General features: G+C 39.1%; 1 protein-coding gene across 4 annotated transcripts in view; it reads right to left on the reverse strand.

The window, feature by feature from the left end:
• The window catches only part of mad1l1 (mitotic arrest deficient 1 like 1), an 826601-nt gene that overhangs the window by 371020 nt on the left and 434939 nt on the right, over positions 1-20642 (reverse strand). For all 4 annotated transcript variants that reach the window (XM_052022015.1, XM_052022017.1, XM_052022016.1 and 1 more), the window contains one exon: positions 9697-9901. In XM_052022015.1, coding sequence (XP_051877975.1) covers positions 9697-9901 — 205 coding nt within the window. The remainder of the gene's footprint in view (positions 1-9696; positions 9902-20642) is intronic.

Here is a 20642-nt window from a genome sequence, read left to right on the forward strand (position 1 = left end):
AAGTGCATTTACTTAAATGCAAGAAGCATCAGGAATAAGGGTGATGAACTGAGAGCTTTGATAAGTACATGGGACTATGATATTGTGGCTATTACAGAGAGTTGACTGTCACCAGCCAGGAAGGGATATTGAATATTCCTGGATTTCAGTGTTTTAAAAGGGATAGAGAGGGGGGGAGAAGAGGAGGAGGGGTGGCAATACTGGTCAGGGATACTAGTACAGCTGCAGAAAGGGTGGACAATGTAGAAGGATCCTCTCTAGGGTCAGTCTGGGTGGAAGTTAGGAACAAGAAAGGAGCAGTTACTCTACTGGGAGACTGGGAGTATTCTACAAGCCCCCTGGTAGCAGCAGGGATACTGAGGAGCAGATTGGGAGGCAGATTTTGGAAAGATGCAAAAATAACAGGGTTGTTATCATGGGAGACTTCAACTTCCCAAATAGTGATTGGCACCTGCTTAGTGCCAAAGGTTTAGACGGGGCAGAGTTTGTTAAGTGTGTCCAGGAAGAATTCCTGTCACAGTATGTTGACAGACTGACTAGAGGGAATGCCATATTAGATCTAGTATTGGGTAATGAACTGGGTCAGGTGACAGATCTCTCGGTAGGTGAGCATTTGGGGGACAGCGACCACTGCTCCTTAACCTTTAGCATTGTCATGGACAAGGATAGAAGCAAAGAGGACAGGAAGATATTTAATTGGGGAAAGGCAAATTATGAGGTTATAAGGCTAGAACTTGAGAGTGTAAATTGGGATGACATTTTTGAAGGGAAATGTACTATGGAGATGTGGTCGATGTTCAGGGATCTCTTGCAGGATGTTAAATTTATCCCAATGAGGGAGAGAAAGAATGGCAGGGTGAAGGAACCATGGGTGACGAGAGGTGGAACAACTAGTTAGGAAGAAGAAGGCAGCATACATAAGGTGTAAGCAGCAAGGATCAGGTAGGGCTTGTGAAGAATATAGAGTAGCAAGAAAGGAACTTAAGAAGGGACTGAGGAGAGCAAGAAGGGGACATGAAAAGGCTTTGGCGAGTAGGGTTACAGAGAATCCCATGGTTTTTTTCTCGTACGTGAAGAGCAGAAGGATGACGAGAGTAAAGGTAGAACCGATTAGAGGCAAAGGTGGGAAGATGTGCCTGGAAGCTGTGGAAGTGGATGAGGTTCTCAATGAGTACTTCTCTTCAGTATTCACCATGGAGCGGGGTCTTGATGACACTGAGGACAGTGTTGGTAAGGTTAATGTTCTAGAGCACATAGATATCAAGAGAGAGGATGTGTTGGAGCTGTTAGAAGATATTAGGACAGATAAGTCCCCGGGGCCTGATGGAATATTCCCCGGGCTGCTTCATGAGGCGAGAGAGGAGATTGCTGAACCGTTGGCTCAGATATCTGAGTCCTCGTTGTCCACGGGAATGGTACTGGAGGATTGGAGGGTGGCAAATGTTGTCCCCTTATTCAAAAAAGGTAGTAGGGATAGTCCAGGGAATTACAGACCAGGGAGCCTTACGTCTGTGGTGGACCAACTGTTAGAAAGGATTCTTAGAGATAGCATCTATGAGCATTTAGAGAATCATGGACTGATTAGGGACAGCCAGCATGGATTTGTGAAGGGAAGATCTTGCCTCACAAGCCTGATAGGGTTCTTTGAGGAGGTGACCGGGAAGATTGATGAGCATAGTGCAGTAGATGTGGTCTGCATGGATCTTAGTAAGGCTTTTGACAAGGTTCCACATGGTAGGCTTCTTCAGAAGGTCAGAGGGCATGGGATCCAGGGAGGCTTGGCCGTGTGGATTCAGAATTGGCTTACCTGTAGAAAGCAGAGGGTTGTGGTGCAGGGAGTGCATTCAGATTGGAGGGCTGTGACTAATGGTGTCCCACAGGGATCGGTTCTGGGACTTCTACTTTTCGTGATACTTATTAATGACTTGGATGAGGGGCTGGAAGGGTGGGTTAGTAAGTTTGCAGACGACACAAAGGTCGGTGGTGTTGTGGATAGTGTGGAGGGCTGTCGAAGCTAACAGAGGGATATTGATAGGATGTAGAGCTGGGCTGAGAAGTGGCAGATGGAGTTCAATCTGGAGAAGTGTGAGGTGGTACACTTTGGAAGGACTAACTCCAAGGCGGAGTACAAGGTTAATGGCAGGATTCAGGGTAGTGTGGAGGAGCAGAGGAATCTGGGGGTTCATATCCACAGATCCCTAAAAGTTGCCTCACAGGTGGATAGGGTAGTTAAGAAAGCTTATGGGATGTTAGCTTTCATAAGTCGTGGGATCGAGTTTAAGAGCCGCGAGGTAATGATGCAGCTCTATAAAACTCTAGTTAGACCACACTTGGAGTACTGTGTCCAATTCTGGTCACCTCATTATAGGAAGGATGTGGAAGCGTTGGAAAGGGTGCAGAGGAGATCCACCAGGATGCTGCCTGGTTTAGAGAGTATGCATTTTAAGGAGAGACTAAAGGAGCTAGGGCTTTACTCATTGGAGAGGAGGAGGATGAGGGGAGACATGATAGAGGTATACAAAATATTAAGAAGGACAGATAAAGTGGACAGCCAGCGTCTCCTTCCCAGGGCACCAATGCTCAACACAAGAGGACATGGCTTTAAGGTAATGGGTGGGAAGTTCAAGGGAGATGTCAGAGGGAGGTTTTTCACCCAGAGAGTGGTCGGTGCATGGAATGCGCTGCCTGGGGTGGTGGTGGAGGCTGATACATTGGTCAAGTTCAAGAGATTGTTAGATAAGCATATGGAGGAATTTAAAATAGAGGGATATGTGGGAGGAAGGGGTTAGATAGTCTTAGGCGTGGTTTAAAGGTTGGCACAACATGGTGGGCCGAAGGGCCTGAATTGTGCTGTATTGCTCTATGGTTCTAAATCGGCAAGTTAGCTGAACTGGTAAAATTTGGAACTAATTCAGTTGGATTTTGAAGAAAGGGAAGGCTGCCTGAAATATTAACCGTGTCTTTTCCCACGGATACTGCTTGACCTGTTGAGTGTTTTTGTATTTTTATTTCAGCTTTCCAGCATCTGTACATTTTTTATTTCTTTAAAAAAAAATTCAAGGTATGTAGTACGTGTAATCATGGTTTTAAACAATAGTTGTTTCTAGTTAGGATTGTATCATGTGACTAACCTGTCTCTGAATGACAGCAATGCTTATAAAATGTTGCAGATAGCCATTCTGCAAGGAGCCCTTGAATAATGAGGACACACCTTGTGCACACTCTGTAAATGGATGACAGGAATCCATGCAGAACACATATCACAAAGTTTTGAAAGATTTCCAGGACACATGGATAGTACGGTGGCACTGGAGATAAGACATAGGAGCAGAATTAGGCCATTTAGCCCTTCAAGTCTGCTCCACCATTCAGTCCTGGCTGATTTTTTTTCCCTCTCAACCCCATTCTCCTGCCTTCTCCCTGTAATCTTTGACACCCTTATTAATCAAGAACCTATCAACCTCTGCTTTAAATATATCCAATGACTTGGCCTCCACAGCCATCTTTGACAATGAATTCCACAGATTCACCACCCTCTGACTCAAGAAATTCCTCCTCATCTGATGTTCTAAAGGGATGCCCTTCTATTCTGAGGCTGTGTCCTCTGGTCCTAGACTCTCCCACTACTGGAAACATCCTCTCCATGTCCACTCTATCCAGGCCTGTCAATATTCAGTAGGTTTCAATGAGACCCTCCATCATCCAAAACTCAAGTACAGGTCCAGAGCCATCAAATGCTCCTCATATGTTAACCCTTTCATTCCCAGGATCATTCTCATAAACCTCCTCTGGACCCTCTCCAATGCCAGCACATCCTTCCTTAGATATGGGGCCCAAAACTGCTCACAATATGCGGTCTGAGCAATGCCTTATAAAGCTTCAGTATTACATCCTTGCTTTTATATTCCTGTCCTCTCAAAATGAATGCTAACATTGCATTTGCCTTCCTTATTATCGACTCAACCTGAAAGTTAACCTTCAGGGAATCCTGCACTCGGACTCCCAATTCCTTTTGCACCTCCGATTTCTGAATTCACTCTTCGTTTACAAAATAGTCTATGCCTTTATTCCTTCTACCAGAGTGCATGACTATACTCTTCCCTACGCTGTATTCCATCTGCCATTTCTTTGCCTATTCTCCCAACCTGTCCAAGTCTTTCTGCAGACTCTCTGCTTCCTCAACACTACCTGCCCCTCCAACTAACTTTGCATCATCCTCAAACCTGGCCACAAAGCCATTAATTCCGTCATCCAGATCATTAACAGATAATGTGAAAAGTAGCGGACCCAACACTGACCCATGCAGAACACCACCAGTCACTGGCAGCCAAACAGAAAAGGCCCCCTTTATTCCCACTCTTTCCCTTCTGCCAGTCAGTCAATCTTCTATCCATGCCAATACCTTTCCTGTAATACCATGGGCTCCTATCTTGTTTAGCAGCCTCATGTGCAGCACCTCATCAAAGGCCTACTGAAGATCCAAGTAAACAACATCCATTGACTCTCCTTTGTCTATCCCGCCTGTTACTTCCTCAAAGAATTCCAACAGATTTGTCAGGCAAGATTTCCCCTGAAGGAAACCATGCTGACCTTGGCCAATTTTTATCATGTGCTTCCAAGTACCCCAAAACCTCATCCTTAATAAGACTACCAACCACTGAAGTCAGTCTAACTGGCCTATAATTTCCTGTCTTTTGCCTCCCTCCCTTCTTAAAGAATGGAGTGACATTTGTGATTTTCCAGTCCTTCAGAACCATTCCTGACTCTAGTGATTCTTTAAAGATCACTACTAATGCCTCCATAATTTCTTCAGCTACCTCTTTCAGAACCCTGGGTGTAGTCCATTCGGTCCGGGTGACTTATCTACTTTTAGACCTTTCAGTTTCCCAAGCACCTTCTCCTTAGTAATAGTGACTACACTCACTTCTGCCCCATGACTCCCTCAAATTTCTGGCACATTGCTGGTGTCTTCCACTGTGAAGACCGACGCAAAATACTTATTCAGTTCATCTGCCATTTCTTTGCTCCCCATTACTACCTCTCCAGCGTCATTTGCCAGTGGTCTGATGTCCACTCTTGCCTCTCTTACTCTTTATATACCTGAAAAAATTTTTGGTATCCTCTTTTATATTATTGACTAGCTTACCTTCATATTTCATCTTTTCTCCCTTTATTACTTTTTTAGTTTGCCTTCTGTTGGTTTTTAAAAGCTTCCCAATCCTCTAGCTTCCCACTGATTTTTGCAATATTGTATGCCTTCCCTTTTGCTTTTATGCTGTCTTTGACTTCCCTTGTCAGCCACAGTTGCCTCATCCTCCCTTTAGAATGCTTCTTCTTCTTCAGGATGAACTGATCCTGCGCCTTCCGAATTACTCCCAGAAACTCCTGCCATTACTGCTCTACCGTCATCCCTGCTACGGTCCCCTTCCAATCAACTTGGCCAGATTCTCTCTCATGCCGCTGTAGTTACCTTTATTCAACTGTAGTATCGTTACATCTGATTTTAGCTTCTCCCTCTCAAACTGCAGGGTGAATTCCATCATATTATGATCACTGCCTCCGAAGGGTTTCTTTACCTTAAGCTCCCTAATCAAATCTGGTTCACTGCACAACACCAAATCCAGAATTGCCTTTTCCCCAGTGGGCTCGACCACAAGCTGTTTTGAAAAGCCATCTCATAGGCATTCTACAAATTCTTTCTCTTGGAATCCAGTACCAAAGTGATTTTCCCAATCTACCTGCATATCAAAATCCCCCATGACCACCGTAACATTGCCCTTTTTACATGCCTCTTCTCTCCCCTGTTGCAATTTGATGAAGACATGCTTGAGCATAACTACAGCAAAGGTAGGGGTAGGCTTAAGCAAGGTTATGGAGTAAGTGCACAGTTGATGTATTGGTAAATGGCAGGGTTGGAAGCTCAGCATATAGCCAGATATGATGTCCATAATAACTGTCTCACTTGGCCTGAGATACCAGCCAGCGCTGAGGGTATGAAGTTTAGGGTGGGCCAAAAACTAGAAAAGAAATAGGGATTCAGTTTGCAAGACCTTTGGGTTTAAAGGTTTGTGAGAAGATAAGCCTTTACAGAATGGAGCCTACATCCCTTCTTAGTTTGGTATATACATGATTCTGGTTCAGATTAGTTTATTATGCAGCAGCTTAGCAAGACACTCAAAGTAAATAACAGCTGCAAAACAAAAGGCTCCATCACAGAGCAACATAAAATCGTCAATAAACATGCCTGGGCCACATTCTGTGAACATTATTGGTTACAATAAGCCTCTTGTGTTTGATCAATGGTTTCATGTAGGCCCTTGTTCATTTTCTGAAACTACTTTGTAATAACGCTATTCCCTTTCACATTTAACAGAGAGTAGAACGGTGAGATGGAAAACTAGCATTCCCCTAATCCCATTGGTTTCTCAATGCAGAGCTGAACTGAAATTACTCCCTTGGTACAGCAGATCTGTTTTACAAAATGTTGCCACATCAATTTCAGATGTAATATTTGAGTAGAAAAGAAGGATATTCCCATTTTAGATAATATATTCTAAGAACAGAATGTGTCTCCTTCAAATAATTTAGTTATTTATATGTGATTTCCTGTTTAATATAGTTTACAATGTAACAGTGTGAAGTTAGAGAAAGGAGAGACTGGGCAGATGTATGCATTACAGGTAGACCAACCAAACTGCTAAACTACACAAAAAATATTTATTTTGATAACATCATTTTATGTTTAAAATTAAGTGTATATCTATTCAAGGAAAAGGAAACATATAGCTATTGAAAATAGAGATTCAAGATTAGTTTTGGATTGCTCTAACAGAGAGCCTGTCACACATAATAGGCTGACCAACCTTCAATGATGCCAAAATCCTTAAGTTGTTATTTTGGCTTAGTTAGTATTATTTTTGCTTCTTGAGCTCCATATCCCATAATGATTAGACGTGCTAAAATGATAGACCTTTGAGGTACATTGGAGGAACATTAAAGATTCCATGCACTACTGAAAAGGATGGCGAGGTGTCTCACAATCTAGGTCAACATTGCTCCTCAACTGTTAAAACAGTATTGTTAAAATGGCTTTTGTTGTGTGCACAATGACTGCCATGTTTCCTCTCATAGATCACTGCACCTCAAAATAACTCATTGCAAATTGTTTCATGGAGTTCATGGAAGACATGATAAAGTGCAAATAAATGCAAGTCTTCCTTTCCAAATCCTTTCTTGAGCTTTCGTCTGTATGCCGACAATTTCATCTACCATCTCAACTGATACAAATCTCACAAATAGCAACTACCATAGGCAGTTCTATTTAAATATACATTGTTCGATGATTAAAATAGATGCCCATATTTATAATGACATAAATTAAATACAATTTAAAATCATTAAGATTGAATATTAATGTGATATCTGTAAGAGGAACTGTTCAAATGAAAGATAGCTTCTGAGCCACAGATTTACAAAGAATTTATCATACAAGTAACTTGTATTCTAAGAAGCAGTTAAAATTTTCTTTTTATGCCCAATTTGTAAATCCAAGGAGAACTTCTGTCACATATTCCGAAGTCTGAGATCAGCCGAGCTTCTGCATCACAACCAACGCACAAATCTTCCCTCAAATTACATATAGATGTGTGCAATAGAAGAGACAGTGAAATAAAAAAAAATGTTCACATCTGCTATGTATTCCAAGCAGTTTTCTGTTTCAGACAAGTATTAATGAATCATGTCAATCAATGAGCAAGGCCAGGCATGACTAAAGATGGGAATGAGAGATAACAAGGAGCAAACAGAGCCTGTGCACGACAGGAAACAGATCCCATGACCAAAAGTGAGACGATTCTGCAATGAAAGCTGAATTGTTTTTGTGGTAAAGTGCAGTAAATGGAGGAAAGATATAAAATATGCACTCTCCAAGCATGACTGATGAGAAATCCATATCAATACCATCTATCCTGCCATGTAAACTTAAGTTATTGGTTCTGATGTCAGATCAGTAACGCAGTATAAACTCACCAGTCACAGGCAATAAAGCATTGTCCAACTGATCATGATCGGATCTTAATAAAGAAAATGAGCAGTTAGCTAGCCTCAGTACCAATGCTCTTGGGCAAGTCAGGCTGTTTTGAATGTAAGGCTTTGACTACCAAACGGAGAATACTGCATTTACAGAGCAATGTCAAAGCTGCAATGGAAAGATGATTTATGTTCTAGAACAATGACATCAAGTGGCTGAACCTAGCCTGGTCCCTGTGTTTAAAAATAACTTCATTCATTTGCTATCTTTCATGTCAAGATAAATAAAAAAGATCATTAAAGTCATGTGGTATAAACCAAAAGAAAATGAAGCTTAGGAAATTAGAGGTACCTGAGCATTTCCAAATGTTAAAACTTTTCAGCCATATATAGATCTACAAATCACAGACATGTTCATTAACTAACTAACTCTGAAAATACTGATATTCAGCAGTACCTGGATAGAAATAATTATGACAAGAGCTAAATAATTAACAAAACAAAATACATAAGCTTACGTCTTGACAATTTTCTAAATCCTTAACAGTTTCCATGTGCTGTTTCTGTAAAGCTTTCACCAGTTTTGCTTTTGTTTGTCACTTTAAGCTGTTTATTATACTTACAATACAATGACTGCTTTAATCTGCATTGTGTCGATTCCAAACACGCTGTTGTAGTCCTGATTAAATGCTTTTCAATGCAGCTTATTAAAAACAATCAGAAAATGCAAGTTCATTTCAGAGTTGGATTTTCCTTTTAATCAGTATAAACCTTCAGCAATGAACAACTAATTGCTTATTTAAGAAAATATGCATTGACTCTTCTTTGCAAACAGTCAGTGCTGATAACATACACCAGTACCTCCATGACCAAATCAATAGCACAAATTTGCAGGTCGCACTCTCAGGTATCAAGCCATCTCTATGAACTTGACCTACTCAGATCCTGCAATGAATGGGATAAGAAGTATCATTATATTGCAGCTGAATGTGACCAAGTTTGGGGAAAATTTGGGGATCTGGTCCACAATATTTTTTTTAAATTTACTTCACATTTTCTCACATTTTTCGTTATTCGTTGTTTCCTGGATTATAGAGCTTTGCCCAGATGATTGAGTACACCAATCATTCTCAGGTCTCTTACAATGCCATTTCTCATCATCCAGTAGTTCTGTGAGAGTAAAGTGGTTCCTCTTCTGAAGAGGGAAACACTTGACTCTAATGCAACAAATAAGGTTGGGAAATCACTGTGTGGAAAGTTAAGGACCTAGGTAGCTGAAGATGGTCACTGATGTTGGGCGCATCAAAAATCCAGAATATATATGGTGACAAAAATAGAGAAACACAGAAGTCTCAGGGTTGTGGGGCTGGGAAGGTTTTAGAAATAGAAAGGGGTAAAGTAAGGCCATGGAGGAATTGGAATGCAAGATAGGAACATGAAAATCACATCATTACTTGTCCAAGGAGACCATTTAGGTCAATGAGTGCAGGAGTGCGCAGAAATTGGTGTGAATTAGAATATTATGCTCTGGATTATGTCAAATTGAAAACTTGTCAAGTGGAAAACTGGTCAAGACAACATTGGAAAAATTAAGCATGGTGTATGAAAGGCACAGCTAAGGTCCTCAGCAGCATATGGCTTGATGGCTTTTCTGATATCAAAAGATACCTGCAATTTCCTGAGAAGGCAGCAGATTGCTGACTGACCCCATCTGTTCAGGGGCTGCGCCTCCCTCCAGGATCCGCACTCTTTCTCTGAGTTGCTCACATTCTTCCTTCAGACTCTTTAGCTCTGCTATACGATGCTCCTTTGCCAAACTCATGGGGTTCATACTCAGGTGAAGCACCTTTGTTTTGCTGGGATCGTAGTCACCCTGAAATACAGGAAGTATCTTCATTAGCTTTATGAGTAAACTGGTTCTGGTGCCACAGCATAACAAATTGCCTTCCAAATGCATGTTAGGTATCAAAGTAATGCTGTCCAGAAAAAAAAAACAATGCGCATATTACAAGGATCATAGATTCAATAATTAACAAATGTGATTTATTCATAGCTCATCTTATAGTTACTTGAGTAATATGATTAGTTTCCAATTAGATTCTGAATTGATACAAAACTCTTTCAACCCACTTGGTAACCCTTATTCTTAAGTAGCCACATTATATTTATGTGTCAACGAATGAAGAGCAACTTTATTTTTTTTTGTAAATAATTCACGATATAGACCATTATTTATTGTAAATTTACTATTCTGCAGGTATTTACTTCAGGATGGCACAGGTCATCTGCTGAAACTGCACATCACAGTTAATCCAAAGGAAATGTAATTTAATCTAGAAACCCTGAAGTTGGTGTCACTGATTCAGCACAGGCTATTTTTCACTTTTTCCATTACAGTCAAAGGAAATCACTAGAATAGTTGTGACTTTAAAATGCACTAAAAATCTTGAACTTACTTTCATGAGGATCAAGTGAGTTTACAATGATATACTAAGTCTTAAGCACTGGTTCACAAATGTCTAAGAGATTAACTTTATTAAGTGTATATTAGTTTCCTCAATGAATATTTCAAAATCTGAGATGAAATAATTGTTAATTATAATAGTGTTATATTTTAAGAAAGCTTATTATATTTTATCTTTTAACATAATCACGTCCTTTTAATTTTTATTTAGCATTCTGTATAATATTTTAAAAAGTTAAGTAAATAAGCATTTCTTGAAATTGCTCCCAGGTGTGCTGTGTGATTTCTTTGTGATTGGCTGTTCTTCCAGCTTGATAAAATTACTGTTTTGGGAGTGCAATATTAATAAAAATATAGTGTTAATTTTACCATATTTCAGCCAAGTCTGTTGGTGTGACCAACAAGAGGCCTCTATCATTGCCAGAATAGCTCTGTAGTCAAGTGGACAGAGTCAGTGAGGAGGCATGAGAGTGAGTCACATCTTCAGCAGTTTAAATAACTTAAATATTTCTGTTTATTAATGGAAACAAAATGCATAAATAAGCACTTGTTAACTTAAGTTACAGAAGTAATTATAAAAATACACAGGGTAATCAATCAAAATGATAGCCCAGGCAATACCAGAGGTAAACAAGGAAAGAAATACCTCCCACATTTCAGAGAATGATCTTTGAACCACATGTGGATCCGGAGAGGTATTAGGGGAAGCAAATGAGTAGATATTCAGTTATGCTATTTTCCATTGTGCTTTAAAAGTACATTCTTCAGAAATTGCACTTAGATGCAGTATTCAGTAACCGAATGTTTGGATTAAACGTAGAGATGTAACTTTCATTCAAAGTACAAAAAATCATTATGCAACCCAATTCAGAGTGTCCAAACCATAGCAGTTCATCAACAAAGCAACAGAAGCATTCTCAGCAGTGCTCTGAAGTCACACCTACTCTCCAGTACCTACCAGTTCAATTTAGTTATGGCTGAGTCCACTTGGCCTCATCACAGCTTAATTTTTGAGATGATGTAACAGTGACTGCCCTTGACATAAAGGAACCCAGGTAACACTGAAGTTAATAGGCAAAGGAGAAACACCCCAATGGCTGGAGTCATACCTTGCATAAAGGAAGATGGCTGTGGTTGCTGGAGGTCAATCATCCTAGCCCCACCCAGGACATCATTGCAGGGCAATGTCCTGGACCCAACCATCTTCAACTGCCTTATCAATGATCTTCCTTCCATCATAAGATCAGATATCAGGATGTTCACTGATGACTGTACAATGTTCATTTCCATTCGCAACTTCTTAAGAAGTTCAACATGATTCAGAACTAAGCAGTCCACTTAACAAGTTCCTCATCAACTGCCCAACATGTCCATTTCCATCACCATTGGTACATAGTGTGAACCATCTACAAAATGCACTATGGTTACTTGCCCAGGCTACTCCAACAGCATCTCCCAAACCCACAACCTCTAACACCAAGAAGAGGAATGGCAACAGGAACATGAGAACATGACCACCAGCAGGTTCCCCTCCAAGTCACACACAATCCTGATGACAATATATTGCCTGTCCTTCATTATCACAGGGTTTAAATTCTGGAATTCCTTCCCCAGCAGCACTGTGGAAGCACCTTCAGTAGAAGGATGGTTCAAGAAGAAATCACCATCTTCTCAAGGGCAGTTAGGGATGAACAATAAATGCTGGCCTTGCTGGCAACACCCAGATCCCAAAAATGAATATACACAGATACTTCAGAGGAGAGGGTGGAGAGGAGATTTACTAGGAATTTGTCTGGGATGAAGTGTTGCAGTTATGAGAGGAGATTGGAAAGGTTAGGTCTGTTTTTCCTGGAGCAAAGAAGCTAAGAGGGGACATGATTGAGGTATTTAAAATTATGAGGGGTATACATAGGGAAGACTGCAGAAAATGTTTCCCCCTATCAAAGGTGAATAAAACTAGAAAACATAAATTTAGGGTAAGGGGTAAAAAATTTAGAGGGGATCTGAGGGGGACCTTTCTCATCCAGTGAGTGGTGAATACCTGAAATACACTGCAGGTGAGAATGGTGGAAGCAGAATTGCTGACAGCATTTAAGATGAGCACTTAAATTGCCTAGTCATAGAAGGCTACAGGCCAAGTGCTGGAAGATGTGATTAACACGGTTAGGTTTCCACTGGTCAGCATGGACATGATGGACCAAGTGGCTAGTTTTCCTACTGTATGATACTGCTACTTGATTTATTGTAAATGTTAACAGAAATAAATCTGAAAAAAACTCCCAAAGTCCAGATTGCTTCAGTTCTTAAATTATTTTCAAACTTCATTCATATTTTTTATTTAGGAAATATGAACAGATTATACTCAATTAGATTGACATGTTGTTCCAATTCAGTGTGTGATGTAACTTATTCGTCTATTCCTAAAATAAATCAAAGGAAGCAACTAAAACCTCCTCTTTAAAAAGTTAGAAAATTCCAACATCAATGCAACTATAAAACAACTGGGTGGTGATTCCACCAAGGTTAATAGGGATGTATTATTCAGAGTTGTCTGAAAGAACCTAATAGTAATAGGTATGGAGTTGGCCATTAACCATCAAGGATTTTGCAGATCCTTCATTTCAAATGAGCATGATAATCTGGGTTCCCTTCAAACCAAGTCACTTCAATGACAGCAACACTCAAAATTGGAAACAGATATTTAAAATTGATAAAGTAGGTTGAAGTTAATCAAAAAAAGTTGATGCTGCTTGAAATTCTCCAAAGTAATACAAAAGCCAAATAAGGTCTCTGGGAATCTGGGCAGTGTTCACTTTTTTTTAACAATACACACTGTTCCAATATAAACACCTGTAACCAGGAAAGATGCTGATTGATGTTAACAAAATGACAGCCATTTGCTGTGTGATCTGCTGCATACATCAAAGGATCCTGGCTTTGAAACTTTACATCTAAAGATCTCCAGCAAGCTGTCAGAAAAAGAGATTTCTCCTGAATAGTAATGTTTAACAATTTTTCTGCAACTGTATATAAAGCAATTCTTCCCTTTACCACCTCCACTATAAAACCCCTCTTCTTTAAAACCCATCTTAATTTTGATCATGCTCATCCCAACTATGGTTCCAAGCTAAACCTTAGACACTGGCTAGCTGATCAAGATTATTCTTACTAGTCAGTTGACTTTATGATTAGTTCCAATATCAAATGAACTTGGCTTTCGTGTTTCATTTGATTTGTTCTATTGTGATAATAAGTAGGTTTTTGATTGGAAAAGCATCCCAACTGGAAAGCACTTCCAGTTTAAGAAAATAGTTTAGGCTCCTTCAACAATCAGTAAGTCCTTTGTAAATTTTCACTGTACATTGTGCATGTTTGACAGATGGAATCAGCTGTTCAGAATTTCACATGGTAGAAATGATGCTCTTGTTTTGCCAACATGAGGAAAGAAACCCCTAATTTTGCTAAGATAATCATTACATAATTGATCACCCTTTCACCAGCTGTTAAATTCAAAACCTTCAAACAAATCCTTCACATTTACCAGACGTTCTATTTTTAGACATATCTCCATTTTACCCATTTTCTGCTCTTCAGTCTCCCTCACTTAAATTTAGTCTGGGACTTTTTAGCTGGCATAGCTAGGTCAAACAACACTACTCTTTATGCCATTGTTATACAATCTGCCAGTTACCCTTGGATACATCTCAAACAGAACCAGTGCTACCAACAGCCTCTGAAGTGCAACTACAGCTTGTGTAAAGAGTGATTCTCAATATATTAAGACATGACAGTAGGCCAAAGTGGCTCACTGCTCCATAAATAGTAGAATGGTAGCATGATAGTAATGTTACCAGACCTGAAGTCCAGAAGCATGGACCAAGTGATCTGGACAGATCCCATCAGGGCAGCTGTGGAATTTTTCAGTTACCAGAAACTTAGAATAAATGACCATAATTAGTAATGGTGACCACAAATTGTGACCACATTCACAGCAATAGTGTTGTTTCTTAATTGCTCTTTGAAATGGTCAAGTAAGCTACCGGGTTATAGCAAATATACCAGCATTGTGGGAATATCTTCCAATAAGAGGACAGGCATGGCTTCTGAATACCTTCTCAAGTGTAGCAAATTCTGATGGGTATTCAATGCTGGGCTTGCCAACAACATCCAGATTTTACAAATTAATAACAGATGATTTGAACCCCGGAAACTAATTCATAACCGCTTGACTATTATTTTTAATGGAATTCTACACTTCAGAAATAATTCAGACGATAAATCAAAATCATTTACTTTCCCTTTGCAGTGCACACTATGATGCTTATAAAATGAATGAAAACACATAAACCTTTGCAGATACTACTGCTGAACATTAAGATGCCAATGCTTTATTAAACCAAATTTTCTTTGCAGAAAATTAGTATGTTGCACATTATATGAAGAAAACCTCTGATAGTCTGAGGTTGTGAAAGGCACTGTCTCTTTACACTTGATAGCAAATGTTGAACATGAGAAATAGAAGCAGGAGTAGGCCACTTGGCCCTCATATCTGCTATGTCATTCAGTAAGATCATTGATAGATCATCGCTTTCCTCTACTAACTCCAGGTTCCCTCAATATCCATAAAGTTATCAACTTCTGTCAAATATACTCAATGACTAAGCTTCCACAGCCTCTTGGGTACAGAATTCCCATAATTCACCACCCTCTACGTGACACAATTTCTCCTCATTTCTGAGTGATTGACCTCTTATTTTGTGTGGGTCTAGATACTCAGTCAGAGAAAACACCTTATCTGCATCCACCCTGTCAAGCCCTAGAAAAGAAGATTGTGCATTCCAAAGAGATCACTTCAAGGCCCCTGATGTCACTTACTTAATAACTGATTCTAGCCTTTGACCTACTACTGATGTCAGGCTAAGTGTAATTTTCTGTTTCTATCCCTCCTTGTTTAAACAGTACAGTTACATTTGTTACCTTCATTTGGTGGGAACCACTCCGGAATCAATGGAACCAATATGCTATCTCCATTGCTACCTCTTTGAAAACCTAGCAAATAATTTTTTGTTGTTCTGTGCTGATTTTAAAAAAGGCAGCGATCCACCCAAAACTCCTTAACTAGATTTCTTCCTGTTACATGTTTACTTTTTTTTAGAAGATATCCTCATGCCATCATGAAAACTAGCTTGATGGAATTATTGAATTTAAAATTGTGGAAGAGTGTATCAACAGAAACAAACAACCAGACCTTACTAAATTCTATTAAGAGGATCTTTTTTTTTAAAATAGGAGCAAGATATAGCAATTGCTCCTATAGAATAAACATTAATTTTAAAGAATTTACTTTCTGTTATTCTACAGGAGCACAAAATATGTATAATGACGTACTAAACTAATCTTAGGGATAGGCTGAAAGTAGAAATGAAATAACGATTGTTTCAGCTTTCTGATATATTGAGTGCAATCTGTAAAGCAAGACAATTGGCAACACTGAACACACTCTCTGAAATTTCAATGGAATCCTGCAAAATTTGAAAGACATTGTTGAAAGAAACTATAAAATGGTCTCACAATCATTGCCTTGATAACATCTGAAATAAAACTAGTCAACAAATTCATTTAGAGACACAAGAGGTTGCAGATACTGGAATCTGGAGCAACAAACTCACTTAGCCTTCCCATGAAGGAAAGCTATGATGATTGACGTTACTCGTACAAGAGGTACATCAACAATGCAGATGTATTCATGTACAAAATACAAAATTAAGATCCCATTCTAGTGTTCTTAAGTGGTGGGGCAGACTCCATTTCACAGTCTAACATGTGAACCTTTCCCATCAAGATGACAATGAAAAGAGCTGGCTCTTAAAGGAATTCTAACAGATTTGAAGATTATGCTCCTCAGTGCTGAAAGTACTCTAAAGTGAATTGTTTTTTTAAAAAAATCCTTAAAGTAAGATATTTGGGCGTATTAATTTAATTGAAGTTGACAGTGCTGTGGGACTGTACTAAGCTTACTGTACATATGGGACACCAAGAAATGCAACAAATAGCTAGAGAAAAGAGCATGATTTCATTTAATAAGGTTTTTAAAAGGTCGATCATTTTATCCAATTACAAGTGTAAATGTCAAAACTGGAAAGCCTGAAATGTTAAATTCTCCCAATTGACTCAAATTTAGAACCCTGGTTTGATCAATACCCACCTGTTTGTGCTGATTTCCATGAAGTTATTTACTATTTTGGAGAGGTACAAAAGGTTCCAATATTCATTATTCATATTTTTGTGTTCATTAGCATTATTGATGCATATGACTTGATTAGCAGCTAGGAGAGAAAGATATTAAACTGGAAACAGCTACATCATTCTAATTGTTTTTCAACATTTGGACCATGTCTGGGAGAAGTAAGGGCACAGCTGGTTGGGAGTAATGACCTGGGCTACCAGCAGGGACATTTTCAATTCCTCCACTCTATTTCATCCATAACTTCACTGGCATATGAAAGGGAAGATATTTAATATGATTTTTTATTTTGATGAAATGAAAACAATAGTTAGGTTTCTGTTTAAAGATCCACATTGAAGCTACTTTGATAATGAACACTAGAATCTAGGGCACCAGTATGTTCTTTCAAGTGTTTCTCTGATCTCTATTACAGAATCTCTCTAAAATTCCCCCAGCAGTCTACTCTCTCTCAGAAATATCCAAACAGGTACAAATCTTATTGAAACTTTACCTTGCATATCTATACAAGAATGCAGAAACTTAACTCACCCTGATTCATCAAAAGTTTTATATATACACACACACTTCAGTAACAGAGATTTGTATAGGTCAAATACATTTCAACAAACCGGCTACCTAGTCATTAATATTTAAAGACAAAGAAAGCTATAATGGCCATAAAGAGTTAAATAATGAGGATAAAATGGAGAGACCAGTTGTATGGTCCCATGACTTAACTGAGATGTTTGATGATGAGAGAATCCCAGAACAGGGAGGAACACACCACAAAATCAGGAAGTATTTCTCACACAAAGCGTGATGCAAACTTGGAACTCTGCTCTCAGAAATCTGTTGAAGCTCAGCCAATTGAAAAATGTCAAAACTGAGAATGACTTTGTTCCATGGTGGTATTAAGGGATGCAGAGCCAAAGCAGACTGGAGGAGCTAGAATACAGGCCTGTCTGCATTTAAATGAATGTAAACTGCATCGGGGATCTGAGGGGTACACTTTTCACATAAGAATAGTTGGTATCTGGAATGAACTGACAGAGGAGGTGGTGGAGGCAGGAACAGTAACAACATTTAAGAGGCATTTGGACAATTATGTGAATGAGCAGGGCACAGAGGGATATAATTAATAAAGATAACTGGCAATATAAAATGGGTTAATGGGGGCCAGTTGTCCGCTGAGAGTGACATGATCTGCCAGCTGACATGCCCGCAACTGAGCTATTCTAGAGTGGAGGCTCTAGGGTTTAATAGGTTTTTTATTGGCAAATATATCCTTTGATCTAACTGAGATCCTATTTTGTTTTGAGTAATTATCTCAAGCTCACCAGCCCTACCCCCAGTAAAAAGAAGCACATTGTGGATGCTGCACTGAAGCTTCTGCACCAGTTAAAATCAATTTTCATCACAGTTTATCTTGCCTCATTCTCCTCAGGAGCTGTCTTTATTCAATACACAGATCCTGCTGAATATTCAAAATCAAAAGAAACTGCAGATGCTAGAAATTCAAAATACTAACAGAAAATGCTGGAAAATATCAGCAGGTCATGCAGCATCTGTGGAAAGAGAAACAAAGTTAATGTTTCAGTTGAAGATCCTCCTCAGAATTGGAAGAGAAAGAAAATAAGTTAGTATCAAGCTGTAAGAGGGTGGAATAGGGATGAATAGGACAAAGGGAATACCTTTGATAGGATGAGACCAGGATTTCCCTGGGAATGTAAATGAGGTCATCTGGTCAATGGGTAGTGGGGACAATTAGGATGAAAGAACACGGTCTTTTGTTCATAAAAGAAATGAAACAAGGCCAGCAGGAGATTGGCAGCAGGAGGGCAGCAAAAATGCAAGAATTGCAATTGCAGGACTATTGGACACGTGCAGCAAGTCAGGCTGTGCTAATAGGAAAAAAATTAAACTAATATCACAAATGGAAGTCCTGACCTATTCTGTTTCTCTTTCCACAGATGCTGCCTAACCTGCCTTGTGTTTGCTGCTGAATACTACTGCTTTTGCAACAGAAATACCATTAAAAACACAGATAATTGTGCCCATCAGTCCACAAAAAAATCAATTTTGGCTTGTTCATCTGTAACTCAGTGGATGTATTCTGCAAGGATTGTCCCCACCCACATGACTTCCATCGATATAAAGCCTGTCTTTCGACTTCTCCAGACAGAAGCTACTCTTCAAACAGGGAAAAAGTTAATGGCAGGGAACACAAATTCTCGAGTCAACACAGTTCATTGATTTCAGATAAACACCATCTTCTGTATTTTTATTTCAGAGTTGCAACATTCCCAACATTTTGTTGGATAATTTCAGATGATGATTCTACTTACTCTATTTAACCTCATCTGGTTCTTTTACTTGTCCATTACCATTCACTTTTACCCTTACACTATCACCTTTCCTACCTATCACAAACCTACTTTTTGTTCTCTGCTTCCACTTCCCTCTTCTCTTGCATTTTAAAACCTACCCTAACTCTTCCATTTATATAAAAGGATGTCAACCTGAAATATTGACTATGATTCTATTTCTACAATTCTGTGAAACCAGTTGAGTATTCCCAGCATTTTATACTTTGTTTAAGATCTACTATGCATAATATGCCTGCATCTTGGTTAAAAGTAATACAATAAGGTTAATGCAGTTGGGAAACATGTTGTTGAAGGGGAAAGCAGTTACATTTGATTACTGGATGTCTGCACACTGGAATCAAAATCACAGATCATTCTCATGAGAGAGTAGAAATTATGGCAGGGAAGGTAAGATTATGGTCACCAAGGCAAAGAGTTCTCAGCAAAGCAAAATGATTCAATTCCCACATTGAGCATCCAATATCAACGAGATAAATGCTCAGGTCAAGAACAAAACAGACTAGATGAAAAGCAGTGTTCGACACTGTCCATCTCAGCGCCAGTACATATCATCTCCCCTTCTTTCTGGCCTGTGTAACCAGATCCACATTTACATTGATCCAGTAACTGAAATACCAAAATCCTTACTGAAGATTTCCAATAAATGAAAAAAAAGAATGGCAGAAGTCTTATTCTGTGGTGAAATGCCTTTACCCAAGGTGAGGAGATTAGAGCAATGTTAACCTTACAGTAAAATATCTTTCCCTTTTTCTCTACCCATCTCTGCTGTAAGCTGAACCATGCAAATACACCCTACTGTGCTAGGGGGTCTATTCACTGACAATCCAATGAGGCACATCTTCTGCTGATTAACTAGGCCACCCTTTCGTGTGACTGTATCTTTGTGGCAGAGAGTATTATTTTAAAAGTAAACCTCTGTTTGCCATAAACAATTATAACTGCAGCTTCCCTTCAGATCTAACACTAAGTTTCACAGCACCACCCACTCATCCACCTCTGGCCTTGCTCTTTTCACTCTCCTGCCTAGTACCTTTGTCAGCCATTTGATGCAATTTTTCATGTTACTAAGTCATAATTTCTAAATTATATTCCAAGTGGTCAAACAGAATTTTAATTGTTACAATGGGGATACAAGTGAAAAATTAGATTTAATAAAATTATATATCCATATGCAGTCACATGTAAGATGTGTAAAATAAAAAAAACTTGTAAAATTTCCATGAACTTTTCCTCTGCTCAAACAAAACTACCCACATATTGACATGAAATGCCATTTGTAAACAAACAATTCCATTAAGCACTCTTTCTGAAGCTTTTAACTGACTTCACAAGTTTTGACCACTGACATTTTTAAACGTTCTAGGAGTGAACTCCAGATGTGAAATCTAAATTTTACAACAGTATTGCAAAAATTATAGCTCAATGGACAGTCAAAAAAACCACAAGGGGTTAAGGTTTATGACTATCCTCAGTTGGTACATACAGTGGCATGCAAAAGTTTGGGCACCCCTGGCCAAAATTTCTGTTACTGTGAATA

The sequence above is a fragment of the Pristis pectinata genome, chromosome 8 (assembly GCF_009764475.1).
Source record: "Pristis pectinata isolate sPriPec2 chromosome 8, sPriPec2.1.pri, whole genome shotgun sequence".
In the NCBI taxonomy this organism is placed as follows: domain Eukaryota; kingdom Metazoa; phylum Chordata; class Chondrichthyes; order Rhinopristiformes; family Pristidae; genus Pristis; species Pristis pectinata.